This window comes from Notolabrus celidotus, chromosome 4 (genome assembly GCF_009762535.1).
Source record: "Notolabrus celidotus isolate fNotCel1 chromosome 4, fNotCel1.pri, whole genome shotgun sequence".
In the NCBI taxonomy this organism is placed as follows: Eukaryota; Metazoa; Chordata; class Actinopteri; order Labriformes; family Labridae; genus Notolabrus; species Notolabrus celidotus.
In genome coordinates, this window is record NC_048275.1 from 32,236,356 (window position 1) to 32,261,964 (window position 25,609).

The 25,609-nt window shown below is 40.8% G+C and overlaps 1 protein-coding gene across 1 annotated transcript in view; it reads right to left on the bottom strand.

The window, feature by feature from the left end:
• The window catches only part of fancl (FA complementation group L), a 44,281-nt gene that overhangs the window by 993 nt on the left and 17,679 nt on the right, over positions 1–25,609 (bottom strand). Inside the window, exons 8-13 of the mRNA XM_034681899.1 lie at positions 14,614–14,764; positions 14,432–14,515; positions 11,971–12,016; positions 8,437–8,518; positions 5,244–5,360; positions 1,693–1,764 (exon numbers count right to left, since the gene is read on the bottom strand). Coding sequence (XP_034537790.1) covers positions 1,693–1,764; positions 5,244–5,360; positions 8,437–8,518; positions 11,971–12,016; positions 14,432–14,515; positions 14,614–14,764 — 552 coding nt within the window. The remainder of the gene's footprint in view (positions 1–1,692; positions 1,765–5,243; positions 5,361–8,436; positions 8,519–11,970; positions 12,017–14,431; positions 14,516–14,613; positions 14,765–25,609) is intronic.

The following is a 25,609-nucleotide window of genomic DNA, read 5'->3' on the forward strand; positions in this document are numbered from 1 at the left end:
GTAGAACGCTAAGTTTATTAACAATCTGAGCAAACAAGCATTTATATTGGATGCTAAGGTTTTTCAGGTCCGTCCTTTTTTTTTTTTTTTTTTTTTTTTTACCAATTAGCAGTTCAGGACAAGCATCAACCTCCGGTCTAAAAATATGAGGCCATTGCAGAATCGTTAAAAACAGCAGTTCATCAAGTGTCCACTTGAGGCTGGTTCCGGAAGTACTGGAAACCACATACACACCAATACAAAATAGCCGATCTTTACAGCAGAAAAAAACATGTTTACAGCCTGGTATAAAAAACGAGTGTAGTCTAGATAGCTCGTTCCTCAATCGGCACACACTGTATGGGGGATAATTACTTTCTAACGCGGCAATTTCGAAGATATTGAGATTACGAGTTTTCCATCATGAGAGGCACAGCTGACTTGATTTACAGATGGGAACACTGTAATAGTTGGTGAGGAGGCTCAAAGCCGGCCTATTTATGTCACACTCGCTCGGCAGCAGTTATGTTGAGTTCAACATTTCCATCGCGGACGATTGGCTTCAAAACAGCGCTTCAGAAACAGATGGGTGACGTCACGGATACTGCTTCCATTATTTATACGGTCTATGGTGCAGGACCATAAACTGTGTAATACACTGACCTAGTCTTGGCTGTTGCCATATTGAAATGCTGACTCAACCAAACTGTCAGTCGATCTAGTGTGAGGCAAAGAGGTGGGGTTGAGGCGGGCCTTAAGCCTCTAACATCTACAGTGTGCAAACTCATGAGCAAGCAATCAAGTCATCAATCTTTATTTGTATAGCGCCAAATCCCAACAAACGTTATCTCAACACTCTTTACAAACAGAGCAGGTCTAGACCGTACTCTATGTTAAATTATTAACAAAGACCCAACAACAAGATAGGATAAGATCAACTCACATCTTGTCTTAATCCACCCTGAGCATTGCACCTTGCAGTATTTAGCTAGTTACAGCGGCAAGGAAAAACGTCCTTAAAATAGGCAGAAACCTCGAGCAGGACCAGACTCAGTCCCCTCTTACAGACAGGACTCAGTCTGGTCTCATCTTAATCCACCATGAGTAGAGCACTTTGCAGCATTTAGCAAGTTACAGTGGCAAGGACAAACTTCCTTTAACAGGCAGAAACCTCAAGCAGAACCAGACTCATGTTAGACAGCCATCTGCTGAGACCGCTTCATAACTTTAATATCTTCAAATATACCATGTTATATAACACTTCCACACTGGCCTTATTAAGACCGGAGATTGCCACTTGTTCAGATCCCTAATAATCTAAATAAAAGAGTCCAGGTAGAGAAGAAATTCCTTCAAGTAATGTCTTTAGCTAAGTGTGCTCTGAAGGATGGCTTTGTGAATAAATGAAGTGGGCTCTTAATGCAGACTGGACTGCAAATGAAGGACTCTGAAACATACTCAAAAATGATAAATAAGAGTAAAAGCGTATTAAAATCAGTCTCAATGGGACGCAGTATTCAAAGAAATCCACTAACACAAACTGTTCTTTCTGCTTTACACCACGAGGAGTGGCGTCTGAATGCGAACACACTTAGCAGTCTTTCATGGGATGGAAGGCTGCGTAATGTATAGAGTCACGCTAATTAAGTTATGTGAACATCTTTTGAATCTTGGATGAAACGGACTGTCAGTCACATCCAGGTGAACACATACCTTGCTGCAGTAAGGACACTCTCCAAAAACAATGTTGAAGCTCTGCCGGCTGGAGGGCAGCGCTCGCAGCCACTGAAGGAAGGAAGGAAAAAAAAAAAGACTGCTTTATCAAATCATTGCCTTGGATGTGATGTGTCAGTGTCAAGTGATAATAACGCCTGTTTCAATGCTCACTTATTACCGCACACTTTAAAAGAATGTACAAGATTATCCGCTACTTTGAAGCATTTTGAGGGCTTTTATGTGGAACTTTAGAGTAAGCTCCTGCCACTTGTTCAAGGCTTTTAAAGAGATCTCAGTATGCATAGTTTGACTGAATACAGAGTCTATAAATACAGTCATCCCTGCTCAGGCAGAGGAGGCTTATTACCTGTGTGACATGAAGCAGCGTCAGACTAACTCAACAGACGCCATCTTTATCCTAAAGAGGCCAGAAAGAGGCTGTGTGTGTGTTAACATTAAAATCATCTGAAGTCTGTAACAAACTTTATAAAAGATTTAGGACTGTCTTCTAACTTCCATCACATGAGAGGTAAGGTTTTATTTATCCATACATCAGGTGTTTGGTAGATTCTGCCTGGTGGAAGAACGTCTGAAGATTTTTCTGAATTTCTTTTGTCTCATTTGTAATCTGGTAAATAAATATTTACCCTTTAGACTAAAAACTGATCTATTCTGTTGATTGTGTGTCTATACATCTATGTATGTTTTTTTAATGCGTGGGATATCTAAAATTCACCCTGAAGAAAACACATTTTTTTTACAAAAACCTCTTCACCAACTTTCCTTTTTTTCCCTCTTCTTCTCATAGACAGAAAAACATTTAGAAAAATATATCCATTTACTTTACTGCAAAACCTTGTAACCTCAGGGTCACAGGAGGAGCTCAAGTTAACATTTAAAAACATTTATGAATCTTGCAAAACTTCAGCACTTTTCTCTCAGATTAGAAAAAAAGAGAACTCTGAAAGTCTCATTTGCTCTGTGTTGACATACACTATATTACCAAAAGTATTCGCTCACCCATCCAAATGATCAGAATCAGGTGTCCTAATCACTTGGCCTAGCCACAGGTGTATAAAATCAAGCACCTAGCCATGCAGACTGTTTTTACAAACGTTTGTGAAAGAATGGGCCGCTCTCAGGAGCTCAGTGAATTCCAGCGTGGAACTGTCATAGGATGCCACCTGTGCAACAAATCCAGTCGTGAAATGTCCTTGTTCCTAAATATTCCACAGTCAACTGTCAGCTTTATTATAAGAAGTTTTCTGGAGTTATGAATCACGCTTTTCCATCTGGCAATCTGATGGACGAGTCCGGGTTTGGAGGTTGCCAGGAGAACGGTACGACTGCATTGTGCCAAGTGTGAAATTTGGTGGAGGAGGAATTATGGTGTGGGGTTGTTTTTCAGGAGCTGGGCTTGGCCCCTTAGTTCCAGTGAAAGGAACTTTGAATGCCTCAGGATACCAAACCATTTTGGACAATTCCATTCTCCCAACCTTGTGGGAACAGTTTGGAGCGTGCCCCTTCCTCTTCCAACACGACTGTGCACCAGTGCACACAGCAAGGTCCATAAAGACATGGATGACAGAGTCTGGTGTGGATGAACTTGACTGGCCTGCACAGAGTCATGACCTGAACCCGATAGAACACCTTTGGGATGAATTAGAGCGGAGACTGAGAGCCAGGCCTTCTCGACCAACATCAGTGTGTGACCTCACCAATGCGCTTTTGGAAGAATGGTCAAAAATTCCTATAAACACACTCCTCAACCTTGTGGACAGCCTTCCCAGAAGAGTTGAAGCTATAATAGCTGCAAAAGGTGGACAGACATCATATTGAACCCTATGGGTTAGGAATGGGATGGCACTTAAGTTCATATGTGAGTCAAGGCAGGTGAGTGAATACTTTTGGTAATATAGTGCAAGTCATTAAAAGAACAAAAAAACTGATTTTAAGGTTGAGCTGGGCGATATTGAAAAATATGCCATCATGATAACATTTTTCATATCAGACGATATCGCTAATTGGCCCTGAGTGAAATAAGCTCCTTGAATCCCTCATTTTGACCGTGCTAACAGGAAGCAGGTGTTTGGTGTAAGAGAAGATTTTTATGAGGTTTTATTTTGTAGAACTTAATTCTAATGCAGAGTTAGACTAACGACTCTGCTTTGAGCTGGTCGGTTTCGTGTTTACTTCAGTGTCGCTACCCTGCGACATGATTGGCTGTTCTTCTTTTGTCTAATGTTGGGTGGCAACCGCCGTTTAAGGCACATTAGCGCCCCCCCCCCACTCCTTCCCAGTGGTTGGGGATGTAATTACAGGTTTACATACATTAAATTTGTATCAAACATTTGTTATATTTATATTGGGAAAATGATATCATGATAATTATCGTTATGAATTATCGCTCAGCCCTATTTTAAAGCTCCTGTAAGGAGTTTTTATCTATTTATCAAATAGACTGAAATGAACAGAAATACCTCTTTAAAGCACATTAAAACAAATGAGACCACCAGCATCAAGATTAAAAACCATGATGTTGTTATTTTCAATACTTTAAACCGCTGCAAGGGGTTAGGTGTCAGACAAGGTGATTGGCAGCACATTTGACTGTTAAAGAAAAAGGGATGTGATTTTTCATCTGAAACATGACTTATGCATGTACAGGGGTGGCAAAATCAACACAAAGAGAAAGTTCCTCACAGGACCTTTACATTTAATAATTCAATAATTTGATTACTTGTTTTGTCATGAAGCGCCCTTTATGACAAAATTTGATCCCGTTGTTCTGACTTTTGTGAATGTTGTTCCATTTTCTTACCAAACAGGTCATTTTGTGTTGCTGGAATAAAATTACGTCTTCACACAGGAGCAAAGTTTAAACTTTTTATTAGTGGTCGACTTACATAGCAGCCTCTACCATTAGAATGCGGTTTGAATGTGACATGTAATGTAAAGGTGCTTTAAGTGGTCTGAAGACTTGAGAAGCACTTTGACAGTCCATTAACCGTTTACGTGCTGAACAAACTGCAAGAAGGATGCTGCTTTTAAATCTAACTAGCAGGCAGAAAGTGAAATGAATGCATGCATTAATTATTACAATGAACTGTTAAATACTGAGTGCTGCCTCAGAAACAAAGTGAAGTAAATAGACGGATATTCTAGCTTGATGAGCTAGCTGTTATTTATCAAGAGTGCACTTAACCTGAACGATGTTGTTCTTTACTTTTTAATCTAATGTTAATTTATTAATTCATCAACACCAGGCTGAGACTGAGGGTACTTTGAGTCTTATCCACGTCAACACTCTTGTTTAATGTCAATTGTACTTGGCATGAGGAGGCCAAATTACACACAGATTAAATCTGTCCAATAAAAGTACTGTAGTTTAATTATTATTATTCTTTGAGGATTGTATATTAAGAAGGTTTGAGTTTGGTTGTGCTGTCAGTGAATCGCAAAGTTGTCTTAAAAAAATCATGATGGGACAGTTTTTGCAATGTCGCCCACCTCTAGTTTGTGTGTGTGTGCGTGTGCGTGTGCCATACCTCATAGAGACATTCCTGGTGAAAGGGCTGGCCACAGCGAGGGTCATTACACACCTGATCAGGGATCGCAGCTTCAAGACGGTAAGCGTAACAGATGCCACACTCAACACTGAAACTCTGCACATATACACACACACACGCACACACACACACACGAAAGGCATTCAGTAAGCTTTCCAGTATGCACTTCAACTAAACAGATTCAGAGAATTCTAGTCATTCTGACACTGGCCTTGTGTTTTCATGCTTTGACGTGTCAATAATTAACAGGCTCAAACCAGTTTGAAACGCTCCAGTAGATTGCTTTAGAATAAATCAAAATACATCCACTAAACACTGATGCCACAGACACACACAGATGAGCCCTTTAGAGGAAGAACTTCAGGGTGAGAGAAGTTAGTTTAAGCAAGAATTAGTCGTAACATCGGTCTCTTCAAAGTCACCAGAGTTCAAAGGTTTCACTCTGTAAAAACACAGAGCTGCTGCTGGTCTGACATTGCCTCAGAAGTTAAGCTGTATGTGTTGGTGGATGACTCTGGTGTTTCCAAGGTCAACACAATAACACAAAAAACTAACCAATCAAGGCAAAGGTAGACATGCAACTCCTGCGTCCTGCAGAGTGAAGTCGCTGTCTTGTCATTAGGAGTCTGGTGGATTTGATGAGGGAAATGAGAAGGTTCTGTCTTGTTTGGAAAAATCATACTGTTTAAAAAAGTTTGATCTATGGGACCCTTGGATCTGTATGGGATTATTTTTGATACTTTGAATCACAAGCCAAACCCGTCAGTCGCACAAAAAAATACTAATGGCGAGATGTATTTTCCCCCATGGATTACCATGTCAACAATACAACTCACATGGCGGCTCCTAAAGTATTCTACTGCTGTGATTCCATCCATGTTTGTTCTTTTAAGGGCCTGTGTCCACTGACAGCATTGTTTGCACTGGTGGAGCTCACTACCTCAATTTCAGAGCACTTCTTGGTGGCATTTCCAGTTGCTAGGGTATTGAAGTTCACCTGAAAGTTGGACTTCCGCTTCCTTCAGTAGTCTGTTTTTTAATTGCTCTGTATTTTTCATGTTTGCTTTAATTCAAAGGAAGTTTGCGATGAAAATGTAAACCCAAATGTAGGGTTGTGACATTATGAGGAGCTCTAGACCTGGAAATTAAACCCTTGTAAAAACAAGTGTGGATAGTTTCTCTCTTGATCTCCTCCATTGTTGTTGACAGAGTTCTATCAGAAGTCCCGCCCCCTCTTGATTCGAATTTGTTGGTGTGGGAGAAGGGATGTGGCAGGGTTTCCAAATGTTGAACTCTTTTCGTCGGAGAGTGATGTGAGCATAGCACAGACTTAAGATGCTTTTTATTTGCCACTGGCTTCCTATCTTAGCTTATTTTAACTCACTTTAAATGCAAATTTTAAATTTTAAACTTACGTTTAATATATTTTAAATTTTCCTTTTCTTTTCTGTTTTATTATATTTGTCATTTTAATTGTTCTCTTTTATGCTTGTCTGAACGTTTCCAATGCTTTTAATGTTTTAATGTAAAGCACATCGAGTTGACCTCGTGTATGAAATGCGCTGTACAACTAAAGCTGCCTTGCCTTGCAACAAACAACAGCTGAGGCCAGGGGGCATTTTTACGTTTATGATACTAAATGCTAAAAAAAGGCCAACGTAAAAAAAAACAAACACTGTAAGTGGACACAGGCCCAAAGTCTTCTGAACCCCAAAGGGTGTAAAAATAATAATATGGGCGCAGTTTTTTGCTTAATGGTTAAAGGCTGGTTCATACTTCTGCATCGCCCCTACGCAGCAGTGCCCAATGTGGACATGAGCACCACATACTTGTGCGTTGATGTGTACGTGTTGCGCCTCAATTCTCCGCCGAAACGCTTTATCTGTTTACTTTTTCACAGCAATTCAGAGCGTGTTATGTTAATCTACAGCTGATACATGTTGCTGTTTATCATGCAGACATGATTACATGAAGAATAGAGAGGAGGAGATGAAATACACGGCCGATGTTTGGGAATCCCGGAAGTGCTGTAAATGCAGGAAAAGCAATGCCGCCGATAGGACCAATCACAGGGCTTGCGGTCCATGTCGACTGGACGCGTTGTTACATTTTGGAGGAAGTGCACGTCAGCTTCATGCATAGGCCTCTGCATAGGTACGGTAGCTACGCAGACCAACGGCATAGGCTACGCTGTCCATTCGACGCAGTAGTATAAATCAGGCTTAAGTTGCGTGCCCATATAGCGGGCGGCCCGGGTTCCATTCCAGCCCGCAGCCCCTTTTTCCCGCATGTCATTCCCCCACTGTCTCCCCATTTCTTATGCTATCCAATGTCCTCTCCTCTGTAAAATAAAGGTGTAAAAGCCCCAAAATTAAAATAAATAATAAATAATAATCATAATAATACTGTAATAATATATAATTGTAATAATAAATCCAAGGTTGAAAAATACCACAGTTCCCCTTTAAGATTCAGGCGCTTTCCCTGTCACTACTGAGTACTAAAGCATCTTTAGTCAGAGCTGCAGTGCTGACATCACTCTGTAACACCCTGAGCTTTCCCTCTCTCTCAAGTCCCACCATCACAGGCTTATCACACACTCCTCTCTCTGCTCTCGTTTGCATTTCTGTGTAATGAGAAGCTCCTGTTTTTCCGGGGCTATCCATTAAGGGAGAAGGTGGCAGGTAAAAAAAATCAACATCTGGTCAACTCAACTTTTTTGCACTCCTCTGAATGTTAATGAAGCTGAGGCATTAATCACCGCAGCGACAGCGGATAAACACGACGCCCTTTTAACCCATCCGCAGAGAGGAGGGGAAAAGAACGAGTGTTTGAAAAAAAGAGGAGATAAATGGTTTTGCGTGATTAAAGCGATTTGATAGAGCAGAGAATTCTGCCATCTTTGTTATTCTAATGATCTTTTCTGTAAACAACCCAATTAAAGGGAGAATTTGTGCCCACCTCATGAAAAAACAAAACACAGAAAGAGAGAGAAATATGGAAATAGACAGAAAAATAGGCAGTAGCATATGTCCGCCCCCTTATAACTTGAAGCTCAAACACACACAGACAGAAGCATGCATGCATAGATGTAAACACACACAGCTCCTCGAGGTAACCGTGATGGGAACGGACATGTTTGAAATGGAAAGGGGGCAACTGTGTGACATACAGATTTTTCGTGGGTGGCAGGTGACGGGAATTCGATCTCCAAAACATCCCGGAGGTTGTGCAAGACGCTGGAGTCCGGGTTCCTGCCAGCAGACCACAGACAGCTCCTTCACACACTAATTAACCACATGCAAATGAGCCTGCAAAGACACTGGGGGATGATTAGGAGACTTTCACCATTAGTATAAAAAAAATGATTTAAAAAAGCCAGAGCATTTATCTTTCCTGCTTCAAACTGAATGCTGGCGGGGGAGGAGGGAGATTTTTCTCAGACGTGTCATGCAGGGAGGCAAATGTTAAAACCTGTGGTGAAATGTAAAACCTGCACTTTATTTGAAAAGTGTAATTTTTTCCTCCTGAGTGATAATCAGGAGCTGGCGTGCATAGTTTGACTCATCAGACGCTGATAACACAGACTCATATAGGGGCGCAGGAAGAAAAAAAAAGAAAAGGGCTGAAAGATTTGCTACGAGTCAACAAATCCCTGAAGGAAAGACCAAAACCAACGCTGAACGGATCAAACAAGCACCATATATGATACCTTCACAAATACACATCTTTAAACCACACTGGAAAAAGAAACACTGTATTTATTTTGCCTCACTGCACCACAAACACAACACTCACAAGATCTTACAATGTGAAATAATCTCAGGAAATAATCCCAAACACGTTCTTTTCTCTTCTGTTTGAGTATCCTATGACAAACTATAAACTGTGGAACTTACAGACCCTATTTAAGATAACTATATACATTTAAAAAAAAATAATCTAGCACCATTAGTCAATACAGCTATGTTAAGGTCATAACTCCACAACCCACACAACTGTTCATACAATTCTTTCTTTAAAGGATTGTTACTTTGTTTGTTCTCCACCACCCTGCAGGTTCACATGACTGTCTCTGATTCACGGACCCTTTTGGTGTCAGACTGGTGGATTAAAGCAGGGGTTCCCAAACTTTTCAGCCTGCAACCCCCAAAAATATAGGTGCCAAAGACTTGCAACCCCCACTGTCCCTCAGAGTGATTTAATGTGGCTTCATTTAGCTGGTCTGCAGAAAATTAGCCTACCTACATGAGCATGTGTCTGTGTTTCCTGTGCCATTATGAATTAACATGCTGCTACTGATGTTTCTGATAATTAACTGTTCACTAACCCAAAACTTAGGAGTCATCAGGCAACAAAGAAAGACATAAAACTCATTACATTTTCTATTTTCAAGGTTTTATTTCTATTTTTAGCTTCTATTTTTGTTGATATTTTTTACTATAATGGGTAAAATGTACTATTTTTAGATAAAAAAAAAACATTCTGGAAGACATCTCACCACCCCCCATTTGTGTCTCGGGACCCCCTAGGGGGTCTCCACCCATACTTTGGGAACCCCTGGATTATACGGATGGGCTTTGAGACGCTCTATAGCCACCATATGGCGAGAATACCGTATTACAGGCACCAGTGAAAATGAAGAAAGTTTGTACTTTTGAAGTGAGATAATATTTGCAATTTATAAGTGAATGACTATTTCAGCAGTTGAAAATCATGTCCCATCCCTAATGGATTATTGGCTAAAGAAAAATAAAGGTGCAGGTTTTAGCATAGCCGGTACTGTAGACGCCCCTTGTACAGAGGCTACAGTCCTTGTCACAGTAGTTATTGGGTTGATTCACATTCCATAATGTATTTGTCGTGGGGGGACATCGTTGGCCTGGTGGTCTAAGCGCACCCCATATACAGAGACTATAGTCCTTGTCACAGAGGTCACTCCCAGCCTTGACCATTTGCTGCATGTCTTCCGCCACTCTCTACTCCCTGCATTTCATGTCTCTCTTCAGCTGTCCTATCCATTAAAGGTCAAAATGGCTTAAATAATATATAAATATATTCAATCTGTGTTTGGTGCATGTCATCCCCATTCTCTCTCCCCATTTTCTGTATCTCAAGCTGTCCTATCAAATAAAGGCAAAAATACCCCCGAATATCAGCATGATTACAAATTACTGTAATAACACTGTAATTAAAACTGTACCAATAATGTAATAACTAGGGATGCTTTGAAGCGACTGATTTTTTTGTTGTTTATTCAACACATTTAAATCTGACTAACTGACAAAGTCTAAAGTTAAGAAAACAAAAAATGAGCTGATGTCGAATTGGTTTTCCTTGTATTGCTAGTTAGCAGAGCTAGCCCCACCAGCCTTCAGTCCTCATTGCAAGTTAACATCCACATGCCTGAGCTGGTTACTCATTGCTCTAATCAAGTGGTTTAATACCAGTTTATCAGGACACAGCCTACAGATAATTTCATCTCCACATTCTAGATCAAAATGCTGTCAAACAGAGTTGCACTACGAGATCTGTCATCTGTGTCTGGTTACATCCAGGTAGTAGTATTATGGCAGGAGCCACTGACTGGAGCTACAGCCCCAGCTAAGGGTGGATGGCTGCGCTACAGCTGAGACAGAACATATGATCAACATTTCAGGCCTACATTATAAAATAATCAATAATCAGATTAACCAACTATCATCTGAGCAGACTAGCGAGGAGGATTTTTTTATGTTTTGTGGCAGAAAACGTGTTTGGGAAAATTTCTGTGATGCATATTCTCATTTTAATTTGACCCGTGCTCCACCTGGAAGTGACAGACTCTATGACCCAAAATGTAGCCGGTCAGTAGAAGGAGCTCTAATACTTCATCCAAATCTTCAGATTCACTTTTGGGGAACAGTCAAGTTGTCCATCTTTTTTTTTTTTTTTGCAGTGAATAGTTAAGACCAAGACTGAACAGTCAGACTACAGCACTTCTGAGTCCAAAGCTTTGTAGAGATGAGCTTACAAGATTGAACAGGAACGTGATGTTAAGAGGATGTTTAAGTGCAGCCGACATCCCAACATTGTTGGCTTTTGTTTTTCGTTGATTTTGCGCTTCCCATGGATGAAGTGGTATCTTTTTTCTCATCGCTGATTCGTCCTGTCCATATATAGTTAGTGTTTTCTTACTCAAAATCTCCTTCTGCTGTCTTTGAACAGTTAATCTCATCACTCACTAAAAGTCTTTGCCATGGGGAAAAAAGCCAATTGCGTGCTGTCTACGGCCTCATCTGAGACCTACCCTGTCACAGTGTTTACATGCATTGAAAATGACTGTTTGGAACTGATCAGTCTTCAAACAGGCCTCTCTTGCTTTTGTAGGTCATTATGAGGCGTCAGTATTAATTTCAGTCTGTTCCCAAACCAGCTAAATACTTCTCACAGGACCTTTAAGTATCAATAAAGTGAAGTCGTGGGCTCTTTATACAGAAATATCATCATCTCTGTATCATAGGGCAGTTGTTGGTTTTGGTCTTTTTAAGGGATTTGTTGACAAAATAATTCAACTGAGGGATTCATATTTTTCTACCAAGTCTGTAAAACACAACAACAGAAAATATCATTTCTAATCAGTCAGCATGTAATGATTACTCTACGCTGATGAAAGAAATATGATGCAGTGTTATCACTCATAAAAACACTGGTAAGAGAAACTTACCACAAGTGCATGTTGGCGTTGAGCTTATTCCTCAGCGGAGTCACCGCTACAATAAAATAAAGGGAAACATTATTAGGTATTGCATGTAAACTGTGCTACTAATAAAACCTTAAATATGATTTGAATCTCTTTTTTTTCACACATTACAAGCACCTGCAGATTCACTATTATTGTATATAAGCCTCTGAAAATTAGACTCTCCTAAAACAACATACTCTGCATACCCTCAAACGCAGTCTCTTATTTGACAACAGCCCGGCTCAGCACAGACGGCGGCGTCACCGCTGTCAGATATGAAGCATCATTGCTGCCTCTGTTCCACAGGGGAGCTTTGTCTCCGTGCAGCACTCATCACTTTCACTATTTGTTATTCCTACATGCAAAAAGCAATATTTCTGCGCGACCCCTCGTATTTGAGGGTCGCCTCCTGCCTCCCGTCTTGGTGGCGGAGGTGTGTATGTGTTTAATATCTTTTGAGTTGCATTGCTAGGCAACAGGCTAGGTGTTGCATGACCTTGGGTTTACAGAAACAATGGCCGACAATTGACGGGGACTTAAATAGAAAGCTGAAGCTCGCCAGCTGGCTCTGGTGTTGGTGCGGCGAGAATGAAAACGGTAAGTCCTCTGACATGACGGCAGACAATAGTCAACACGAAGCCGCCTGGTTGAAGTCAAGACGTGGAGAAATCTGTGGAACAGCAGCACTACTCCTTTTTCATTCATGCCTGATGGCTCCTCCCTGATCTGATCTGAATACTGCTGGGCACAGGCACAATTTGTTCTTTATTGCCTGGGTTGATCCTCAGCTGGCAGATTATTCTCTGACAACAGACGACTGATTGCTGTGATACAGACCTCATGAAGAGGTTTAGGCCAGGAGTCCCCTCTGGTGATGGTACGACTTATCCAATAATTGATTGATTGATGTTTAACTTGTGTCAGGAACATTGGATGTCAGAAATATCTTCAGTTCTAGCCTCCTGAATATCAGGAAATAGCTTTTTTTTAAAACTTCTGTCTATTATTCTGAATTCTTGGAGAAATTGTTGATTTTTCCCCCTTATTTTTTGACATTTTAATCAATGTTATAATAACTTGGTATAATAAGTAAAAAATACTAAATGAGCGTTCACAATTAGGTGGGTAAAAAATACACTTTGGTGTCCCTGCCTCTAAAGGTGTAGTGTAAAAAGTGAAACAAAATAATTACTATTTACACAATTTGTTAGGGGAATAAACCATGACCTTCCTGTGGTAAGGACAGGAAGTTGGAGTAGGTTGCAGGGATTCGAGTGCTTGTTGTGTTGGTGTGTTTGGGTAATTAAGTCATAGTTGATATTTGGTTGGTTTAGTTGTTCGTTGTGTCTTAATAAAGCCCAGTATTAAGTGTTGAAGGTGTTTTCTGTGTGTTTTATTGGGTCATGTTGTGGTTTGTTGTTAGCCCACAAGGCTACCTTAGGGTGGCGCATAACAGTATTGCACCGCACCTTTCTTTCTGGAATTAGTTTAGTCCAATGGTTGAAAAATTTCACAAAGCTTACTGTTTTGATTGTGTGGCTGTGTTTGGTTGGACATTGTTTTTGTTTTTATGTTGTTGTTTTCTTTTATTACAGCAGAAACAAAAGTAACACAAGAACTACTTCCCTAAGTCCCTTCTCAGGTCTTGGACTTCCCATTACTATCACTGCATCTGCTCCATCACCACCCAGATCTACACCTGTCATGCAACTACGACACTGTAGTTTGGGAGACATTTGACAGATGTCTTAGCGTACTGCAGATACAGTTTAATCTTAATGTGTAATTTCTGCAGAGAGAATGAATTACATGACACTACAGAACACCTTTACCCTGTAAATTCTTATTTTTACAGCTTTTGTCGGCCTTTCACAAAGAGCTCACAAACACAGACCTTTCCTCTGACCTTTGAGCCGACAGAATGAGAACAAGGGAATCAATACAAGTTTTATAAGTGGTATATAACGTTTTTTCTGTGCTTACTCATCTTCTCTGCGTTTTGCCACATGGAGGACAAAAGACCCAAGCAACAAGTCTTGAATTTATTGACATTAAGTCACAGTTAATCTAATTACACAAGTGACAGATCATTTAAATAATCTGTCGTATATCTTTTGAGTTTTGTGTTTATAGATAGTCAATAACTCAAAATCTCAATCTCAGTTTCAGAAAACTAGAAGCTTCCAAGCTTGCAGGAGCATCTCCTTCATGAGGGAGGGGATGAATGTATCCTCAGTGTGTTACCTTCAACTCCTCAAATAAACTGAGAAAACACTCACTCCCAAACCTGGTGGGCTCCTGATGACTGTATTATAAGGCAGATTTCACATGCTGTAATGCAGAGTGTCAGGTTTTGGTGTGTATCACTGCAGATACAATTCTTTTGCTCCTGCTCTGTCTGAAACACTGTCAAGTGTTGCCACATCTCCGAGTTTCTACCCACCATGCTCGGCTCCCAGCAGGCAGCACTCTGGCAGCATCTTGGGGTGTCTGGGATCCACCTCCACTTTGATGGATACGTTGTTTCCTGCACACACAGATAAGGATGTACGACAACAATCGGCTTTTTTAGAACAGAAAAAAGAGAGGAGTTGTCTTTGACGGCGCTGAGATCTGCCCTCCTACCGATGGCGATGCGCCTCATGGTGTCAGAGCGGCTGGGTTTTTCTGGCTCCAGTATCCAGGTCTTACTGTCAATCTCATCCAGGACGTCCCAGAACTCTGTCAGAGACTCCAAAACCAGCAGGAATTGACTGTGGAGGAGGTCCAGGGTACTCTACCAAACCAGGAAGAACAAGTGCTGCAGTCAATTATAATACAAGGTAAATGTGAGGTTGTTCAACAGCAAGCAGATTCTGTTTCAAGCAATTGTGGTAGCGACCTGGAATTCTTTGGTACAAGTAAGGGATTGGTCAGGACCAGAAGTATTAATGAGCTCATGAGCAAACAGTGCTCCTATCAGTGCTTTAAGTGAGAAAAACCTGTGTTGGCATTCGGAAGGAAAAGTGTCACAGTCAGTAGCCGGGATATATAGAAGCAACTAATATCCTGATTGTTTCAATGGACATTTAAATTCTGTCTAGCTGACTAGTCTAAAAGGTAAAAAAAACACTCAGCATAAGTACAGGATAAATGACGCAATTTATATAACAGGGCTAAACACAGGAGTGATCACAGGATTGATGGACAAACAATGTTGAATTGGTTTGCAGAGAGAGACTGACATTAGCAGAGCTAGCACCAACTACCTTTGGTCTTCCTTACAGGTTAACATCCAAATGGTAAATGGTAGGGATGTAACGGTATTGTAAATATCGCGGTATTTCGGTATCAAAATTCTCACAATAATACCGTGGCATGTGACGGTATCAAACAGGGACTCGGAGTACTCCCGCTAGTGTAGTTTTTTTCTGGAGCCATTGAGTGGGCCGGTCTGAGAAGCAAACATCATCTCCCATGATCCCCTGCGCAGTGCAGGAAGAGATGACGGAAAGCACAGAGGGGGAGCAGAGCGGAAAACTTAAACTAGTGGAACCTCCTGCGAAGTTTAAACTGAAGTATGGACGCATTTTGGTTTTGCAGTAAACAAAAACGATCGAGCAGGAAACATGACGGACATGCAAAAAAAACTGTTTGCAGACACTGCCAGACCGCGCTCGTCTACGAGTCGGGAAATACAAGTGATATGAGAAGGCAATTGATGAATCATCCCCCTGCAGCCGTTTTCAGTGGTGGACAATGAGGGATTTAAAAGGGATTTTTTTTTTATTTGCTTGTTACTTGAAACACTGGATGTGCCTGCACTGCTCATTGCACTTGAAAAGACCTGTTAGTAGTAGGGCTGTCAACGAATATTCTAAATTCCAATATTAAAAAAAAACGGAGATTCGATTGTGAAAATTAATATTTTAATATTATCTCCCAATCCTCTTCTGGATCATCCATATGCTCTCTGGCAAACTTCAGACAGGCCTGGACATGTACTGGCTTAAGCAGGGGGACACGCCTGGCGCTGCAGGATTTGAGTCCCTCTCGGTGTAGTGTGTTACTGATGGTAGCCTTTGTTACTTTGGTCCCAGTTCTCTGCAGGTCATTCATCAGGTCCTTCCGTGTAGTTCTGGGATTTTTGCTCACCGTTCTCATGATCAGTTTGACCCCACGGGATGAGATCTTGCGTGGGGCCCCAGATCGAGGGAGTTTATCAATGGTCTTGTATGTCTTCCATTTTCTTACAATTGCTCCCACAGTTGATTTATTCACACCAACCTGCTTGCCTATTGTAGATTCACTCTTCCCAGCCTGGTGCAGGTCCACAATTTTCTTCCTGGTGTCCTTCGACAGCTCTATGGTCTTGGCTATGGTTGAGTTTGAAGTCTCACTGTTTGAGGCTGTGGACAGGTGTCTTTTATACAGATAACGAGTTCAAACAGGTGCCATTAATACAGGTAACGAGTGGAGGACAGAAGAGCTTCTTAAAGAAGAAGTTACAGGTCTGTGAGGGCAAGAAATCTTGCTTGTTTGTGGGTGACCAAATATTTATTTTCCACCATAATTTACAAATAAATTCTTTAAAATTCTCATTTTGTCTCTCATAGTTGAAGTGTACCTCTGATGAAAATGACAGACCTCTCTCATCTTTCTAAGTGGGAGAACTCGCAAAATCAGTGGCTGACTAAATACTTTTTTGCCCCACTGTATGTTTGGTCTTGGTCTTGTCTCGGTCTTGCCCTGCCTTGGTCTTGGTCTTGACTCAGTCTCGATGCACTCTGGTCTCGATTAATGTGGTCTTGACTATAACACTATCTCTTCCTCATGGACAGATGTGTTATACGTCTATTTATTTCATGAAACACATTATGAGATGTGGCCGTCTACAGTCACGTCTCACGTCGTATCCACCAAAGTCCACCACTGTGATATAAAGTTACATTTATGTTTGCCTTGCCTAGAAGCTACAACTTGCAGTTGGATTACCATGAAGACACAACATCGAAGTGGAGAGCTGATAGCTTTGGCTTTATTCACAAGATTCATATTAATGAGATTTTCACTGTCACCCAGCCTTAGTTATTAAACCTATATTCCCCTATACAGACACATCATCCTGCACACAGCTGTGTATATATCAAGAAGAAGCTGCATCTTTCTTTTGCTGGCCGACAAAACATGCAAACACAAACCAGATGAAGGTTTTAATGACACCAGGAGAAATACTTAATTTCCACAGGGAAGTAATCTGAGTATTTTATAAAATCAATTGCAAAGGCTGGAATTCATTGGAGGCAACAGAAGTGACTCAGTGCAGAGAGAAACTGACCAGTTGGTAAAAACTGTAACAACTTAAGGCGCACACACATCCTCCTTTACACCCACACACACAGAAGAGAAAGAGAAGCTGATAGAGGTGTCAGAGAGCAGTACAGATGGAATGAGAGGGAAAGAATTAGGGGAAAAAATGAACCAAAAATTATGGGTCATTGTGCCAGCACAGTGCACACAATTAAGCATCGTCCAGGTGCTGAGAGCCTCAGCAATTACAGCCCAATTAATGCCAGTGGCATGATTACGGTTACAGCTTAGGATAACTACGCTCGGCCCAGTTCAGAGAGAGAAAAAAGAGCAGGGAAGAAGAGCTGGTAATTGAATTCCTACTGTATCTGAGAAAAGACCATGAGGGCGAGTGGAAGGCTGGAAGAAAGAATAAAAGACACTGAATCCAAGCTAAAGTGTTATCTATTTACGCTATCTGCTGAATCACTGACCTCAATTTAGCTTCTTAAAGCAGCTGGGCCAAAAAAATTCACTCCTCTCTGCACGGATACTTGTGAGCTGTACTGGTGTTGAAAAGCCCAGAAAAACGGACACGAAAAATCAGAAGGCCAATGAGACCCCTCAGATGAGGTGGTCTATTCAGGCCCGCAAGATGAAGAGGCCTCATAGGATCTGTGTGTGGAGAAGGCTTTTAAAGTCAGAGACTAAATGAGAAAACAAGGTTCCAAAGGAGAAAGAGGAAGGACAAAAAGTGCCGTCTGATCCAACAACAAGGCCAACGAGAGGAAAGAAAGGTACCAAAGAACACCTGATCGAAAACCAACAAAGGAGGATTCAAGGCCAGAGGAGGAGATGAACACCATTAAGAGAACTAAGGTAAGAGGGGACTGTGGTTTTAAAATCTAAATGCATCTTTTAAAGGTCCAAGAGAAATGTGATTTAAACTTTTACATCTGAATATAGAGTTTAAAATAATCAGGATCTGTACTGTGATGTTTATTTACATGAAACTGTTCTGACCTTTGAATCAACAAGCACCAAAAATAAATGCTGTAATGACTGATGGTGAAACATGAGACACATGTAGGCTAACGAAAGGAAGTCTCAATGATGTCACCCATTGTAGAAAGGCATCAAGAAGCCCAAAGATGGTACCAGCCAATAATAAAAATGCTGACTCCAAATAATATCTAGATAAACTGGATACCGGCTAAGAGGTTGAGTTGAGGCCTTAGCCTTACATCAGCAGGTGAGGCCATAATCTTTGTTCTCTGTAGCTTCTTGCACCCTGTCGAACAGCCACAACACGCCCACCTGTCAGTCAAATCAGCCACACCCCCAATGAAGCCTAATTATGCACATTATGCCATGAGAGCAGTGCCTGACTGCAGCGGAGCGGCTTCATTTTATTTTGACATGCCTGACCAGAGTGTGGATTACATCCCAGGCATGCACTTTGAAATATGGTGACACTTCCTGTATGCTTTTCAAACTAAAAGCCTGTTCTATATTTTCTGAGTAGAGACTTTGTCCGTTGTTTTCACACAGTGCTTTTATTCTGACTTCTTCAGTTATCTAATGAATTAAGTCATTCATTAAACTTTATCTTTAGCTAAAATTTGTTTCAGTGTTTTATTGGGTCATGTTGTGGTTTGTTATTCCAAAACACCACCTCAGGTTGGGGCACAACAGCATCATAAAAACGTCACATTTAATGCAACCTGTGGATAAGCTGTATTCATATTTTCCAAAGAGTGATATTTAATCTTGTGCATCTCCCTCTCTTTCTGTGTCTTCATCTGTGTCTCTTTCTCTCTGCATACTTTTTTTTTCACCTATATTTAATTGACACACCTGTTTAATGTTAATAAAATGGTTTCTAAAAGCCCAACCCTCAAAACGAGTGTAGTACCTGTAAATGTTCTTGTATAGGCACAGCAAATAGCCTGTAAGGTGTGTGAATTTTATTCACATATGTATCCATAACAACTAACCGTTCATCATCACTCTGCTCTTTTCTTCAAATAATAGATCCTTATAACACATCTAAACTCAGGAAACCTTATAATAGGTAGTTTTTGGTCTTAATTTAGGTAAAACTTATTTGGCTGACAGCAGCAATTCACCAGGCCAGCCAGGGCCTGGTGTGAGAACCGTGATAGTACAGAGCTTGAGCCATTGCGTGCCAGTACCATCACGCCGACTATGTGAATCTGTCTTAAGATAATCAGAGCAGATGGATTATAAAAAGAGACACCGTCTGAACAGTTGTCACAAACACAGGTAAGATATGAAGACAAAAACTGCTGTAAACATGTTTCATTCTGCTGTAAAAATGGCCGTTTTGATACGAGCTCTATAGACTTCCTTGGCTTTTGCATCCAAACCGTTGAGGACACTCGAACAACTGCAGTTCTTTGCATTTCAGCTAGGGATGGGACATGATTTTTGAATGTTTGAATATTCGTTCACTTAGTAAAAACCGAAGAGATACTGCAAATATTACCTAATTTTAAAAGTACAATTGATCATCGTTTTCACTGGTACCTGTTTGTAATACGGTATTACTGCCAGACAGTGGTTATAGAGCGTCTTAAAGCTGTTTGCTAACCGCATTAAGCAACAGAAGAAGAAGAATGCTAACTGCATTAAATAGCAAAAGAAGAAGAAAACATTAGGGACAGTTGCTGCAATTTCCTCTGTTTCTGAATATCACAGCACTTCACATGTATTTCCAGAGACTGAGCATGGCTGTAAAATGTAAACACACGCCATGCTGCTGCGTTACAGAAACACCGATGTAAAGGTCAAAGCGGACACTGTCAGTGCCCGCTACTAGCAGCACCTCAGGACAGGTGTGTGTGTGAATGTGTATGTGAAGGGGGGGATTATTGGAATAATCACCAAATAGATGCCAATGATCATCGAATAGTATACTGGCTTGAAATGGCCATCCCTAATTTCTGCATCAGCTTTATTTTCAACTCTAACTTATTCAACTGGAAATATCTGAGACAGGTATTGCACTAAGTGACAGTGACATGAGCCTGGTTTACCGATGCCGTAGCCTACACTGTAGGTCCAAGTAGCCGTGTTCCCACGTAGAAGCCTAGGCATACAGCCTGACGTTCACTTCCTCTTGAATGTCACTACACGTTGAAACAACGCAGAACACAAGCCCTGTGATTGGTCCGTTGGGAAGCATCGTATTTTCCTGCATTTCAAACATTTCCAGAATCGCCGTGCATCAGCCGTACTTTCTATGTCCTCCGACGTCTCCTTCTCTATTCCTCTTTGTAATAATTGCTGTACCATAAACAGCAACATTTATCAGCACCAATTTAACACAACAAGCTCAAGGTCACCATAGTTCACTGCGGACAAGTAAGGAGAAAACATAGCAGCAAAAAACACAAGAGATCTGGCTAGCACAGAAATTACACTGCCTATAAGAGTTTGCAGCACGACGTGGACACAATGACGCACAAGTCCATAGTGCTCAGGACCACGTCATCCACTAAATCATAGGGTCAACACAGAAGTATAAACCAGGCTTTATGTGGCCACACTCACATTCATCTCTTCATTCACAATGAGACCTCATTGATTTCTTAATTTATGCAGTTTTTGGTTGTTAAAAATCACCTTTGTATGGACTGCAAGCAGGACACAAGGACACACACACACAGACACACACACACACGCTCACACACACAGGCACGCACACACACACACAGGTTTATTTCTCTTGCCATTCCAGTTCCACACAAATGCACAGAGTGGCATGTCTTGGCCCTGCAACAGAGCAGGCAATAATTACTCATTCAAATGAACATGTCAGGACTGCCGACAGACAAGCCCTTCCCCCCGCCACACATACACACATGTACACACACACACACACTTCACAAATCAGACAAAAACACACTTGGCACAGATGCAAGCACATACACAAACATATATACACACACACAACACACACACAACACACACACATTCACTTCATGTTGCAGTGTGGGAGAGATCCATCAACGGCCCAGCAGGCAGACAGGCTCCATACGGTAGCGCTGTTCTAAGCTGGTCCTCACTGTACGCCTGCCATGTATCAGCTCAACAGCACACACACACACACAAACACACACTGATATACCCACACATTAGCATCTCTCTGCTCAAATTCTCTTTTTCACTGTCTCCTGTCTGATTTCTACTTTCTCACGCACACACGCACACACACACACGCACACACACGCACACACACACACACACACACACACACACACACACACACACACACACACACACACACACACACACACACACACACACACACACACATTCACATTCACAAGCACACACCCCTCTGTTATATATTTGAAGCACTGGGTAGAACGGTCCAGTGCAATGCTGAGACATGGAGCAGTAGTTTTTATGATGGAAAACTGCTGGTGTGACTGAGAAAAACAACAAACAGAATATCTCAGAGACTGTGTGTGTGTGTGTGTGTGTGTGTGTGTGTGTGTGTGTGTGTGTGTGTGTGTGTGTGTGTGTGTGTGTGTGTGTGTGTGTAAGAGAAAGTGACACACAGACTCAGAGGCAGTGAAAGAGATGAGAAGCAGAGCTGCATTAAAAAAATCAAGACAGCAAAAAAAAAAAAACAGTAATGAGGAAGCAAAGACGTTCAAAGAGAAAGCACAGCTGGCTTTACGTCCAAACAGGTTCACGCCTGTTACAGTGAACTAGACTTAAAGGGGCGGAGGGCAAAAGTGTCTTCTTACAGCAGGTGGAGGAGCTTTTTATCAAAATGCACGGTAGTTAGCACAGGAGTGTGTTTCTGTAGACCTCAATCATGGTTTAAGTCTCAGAGGGCCACAAACACATCAAGTCATATCTTACAAAATACTGATACAGCAACACACCGTTGTGCTGACTTTTGAAATACAAATTATTGTATGCTGGCATCACATATCATTAATTTAATATGGCCCTATACAGTTATTTCCCTTCCAATGTAACTGTGTGTCACTACATTATGAATCATTGTGGATTGATTCTTCACTCTAGGGGGCATTTCGTATTCTTCAGTTAATCAGATATCATGATGTTTTATTATATGATGGTCTTAAAATTTGCCGTAATCGCAGAATTGCTTTATCATGATGTCATTGTCATCGTGGGTAAGGAACCGAGTGTCTTCGTCTGTCGTGTCTATCGTATCATATCCTGTTGAATTGTATCATATCTTGTTGTATCATATCTTGTTGTATCATATCTTGTTGTATCATATCTTGTTGTATCGTATCTTGTTGTATCGTATCTTGTTGTATCATATCTTGTTGTATTGTATCTTGTTGTATCGTATCCTGTTGTATCGTATCCTGTTGTATCGTATCTTGTTGTATCGTATACTGTTGTATAATATCCTGTTGTGTCGTATCTTGTTGTATCGTATCCTGTTGCATCGCATCCTGTTGTATCGTATCCTGTTGCATCGTATCTTGTTGTATCGTATCCTGTTGTATCGTATCCTGTTGTATCATATCTCCTTGTATCGTATCCTGTTGTATCATATCATGTTGTATCGTATCCTGTTGTATCGTATCTTGTTGTATCGTATCCTGTTGTATCATATCTTGTTGTATCGTATCCTGTTGTATCATATCTTGTTGTATCGTATCCTGTTGTATCATATCTTGTTGTATCGTATCCTGTTGTATCATATCTTGTTGTATCGCATCTTGTTGTATCGTATCCTGTTGTATCATATCTTGTTGTATCATATCGTGTTGTATCGTATCTTGTTGTATCGTATCCTGTTGTATCATATCTTGTTGTATCGTATCTTGTTGTATCGTATCCTGTTGTATCATATCTTGTTGTATCATATCGTGTTGTATCGTATCCTGTTGTATCGTATCCTGTTGTATCGTATCTTGTTGTATCGTATCCTGTTGTATCGTATCCTGTTGTATCATATCTTGTTGTATCGTATCTTGTTGTATCGTATCCTGTTGTATCATATCTTGTTGTATCATATCGTGTTGTATCGTATCCTGTTGTATCGTATCCTGTTGTATCGTATCTTGTTGTATCGTATCCTGTTGTATCGTATCCTGTTGTATCATATCTTGTTGTATCGTATCTTCTTGTATCGTATCCTGTTGTATTATATCTTGTTGTATCGTATCTTCTTGTATCGTATCTTGTTGTATTGTATCCTGTTGTATCGTATCTTGTTGTATCGTATCTTGTTGTATCATATCTTGTTGTATCCTGTCGTACCGTGTCTTATCAGATCGTGTCGTATCATGCCGTGTCGTATCGTATCATGTTGTTTCGTAAATTAATGTATGATATCGTGTTGCATCGTATCGTGTGGTTTCGTGCTGTATCAAATCCTATTGCATCGTGTCGTAGCGTATCGTATCCTTATATACATAAACATCATATATAGCGTACGGCTGCAGCTCAGTCGTAGAGCCAGTCCTCTCAAAATCAGAAGTTTGGCGGTTTGAACCAAGCTCCTGCAGTCACATGTAGGGATGGGTACTGAATTCTGTACTTTTATAGGCACCGATCGAATTCCGTCGGTACTACCGAGTACCGATTCACATAAAATCAAACGGTACCATGTTTCGGTACCTAAACGCATCCTTGTGACTGTGAGGGAGCGGAAGAGTAGGCGATTTTCCATACTTTCGCCCTGTAATAAAGTTCGAGACTGATCGGGTGGACGTCTCTGCTCTCTGCATCTGCACGGGAGCGCGCCAAACGGAGATTGCAGCTGACAGGCGCGCTCTCACCGCGAGGCAGAGCTGCAGGAGGATAAAGTTGAGACGGGCTCTCTCGCTCAGACTACCTACCCTGTTTATACTTGCCCTGTCCTGTGTGAGTGAATGCCCAACAAGTAAGTTGTGTGTCCTGTTATTATAAAGAGACGGAAAACTGACTTTTGTCCTGCCCGCAGGCATTCATGTGTTCATTGATAAACTCCCAAAAGAGCAATTAGACGCCACTAGCATGTGTCAGCTAATATATCTAATCACCTATATAATAATGTTTCTGTTCATTTCATGTTAAATTAAATAGATATGTTAAATTTAAAAAAATTGAGATTTTATTATTAAACAGATTAACATTTATTATCACATAAACACACACAAAAGTACCAAAAATTGGTACCGTTGAGTACCGGTACCGATTCCCAGGTACCGGGTATTGGTACCGTATCAGTTCAAATGTGAAAGGTATCCATCCCTAGTCACATTACAATGTGTCCTTTGGCAAGACACCGAAAACAAAATTGCTTCCGCTGTTGCTCAGCGGTGTGCACATTTATGAATGAGTGAGTTAATACTGATGGTCTCTTTACATAGCATCCTCAACCATCAGTGAGTGAATGTGACTAACAGTGAAAAAGCACTTTAAGTGCTACATAAGTATAAGTCCAATTACCATATCGTACTGCATCGAGAGTTACCCTGATCTTCCCTCCATTACTCATCCATCACTGTCCACATTTGGACCACCAATGTTAAGCAAAGACAGATTTCCATCTTGTTTGTTGTGTTTGCTACAGATGACAAATAATAAAGTGACAGAATCAGCATAATAAGCTGACATCAGGGCATCACAGCTGGAAGTCTGTCGCCTTGAAATGTTGATTAAATGCCATTTTTACTAAATCAGTGTGTGTGATGAGGATAAAATGAAACAGGAAGTGTGATTATAAAATATATATTATAATAAAAAAAAACAAAGTTACATTTGTTGTTTATGGTGCTGCTGCAAGTACAGCTGGGTAGTTAGTGGATGTCTGCATATGAGTTTGAATCTGACACCAACATCTCTGTAAGTTGGATCCTCTGTTTGGCCAAATTAAAGATGAAACAAGAGAAGAGTTTATAAAAGTGCTGACTTGAGTATCTATAAAAGCAATGTAGTTCACAGCATGAAACTTGAACAGTATGTAGTGTAGTGAGGTGTTATTTGTCCCAAGTTTCACCTGTCAGGCTACATGGCAGCCCTGGTATCTTACCTGCACAGTTTTTTGAGCCATTGCTTCAGAGTACTGGGTTCAGAATACAAGCTTTTTAATCATTTCTTAAAAGGCATAGGCAACCCAGTTCATAAACGTTCTAGTTTTGCCTCATAAAACTGTTTTCTGTGATTATTTTAGAGCCAGAGATCATCAAATGGCTTATTTCTGATGACTTGTATGAATAAGAAAATGCTAAACAAGTTGTCAAACACTTGTATTACCATACAATCAAACTTTTTGACATTGTGCAGGTCTTTAGTCTTGTCTTATGCAATGCTGGGATGCGAACCAGCCTACTTTCCTCTTGCA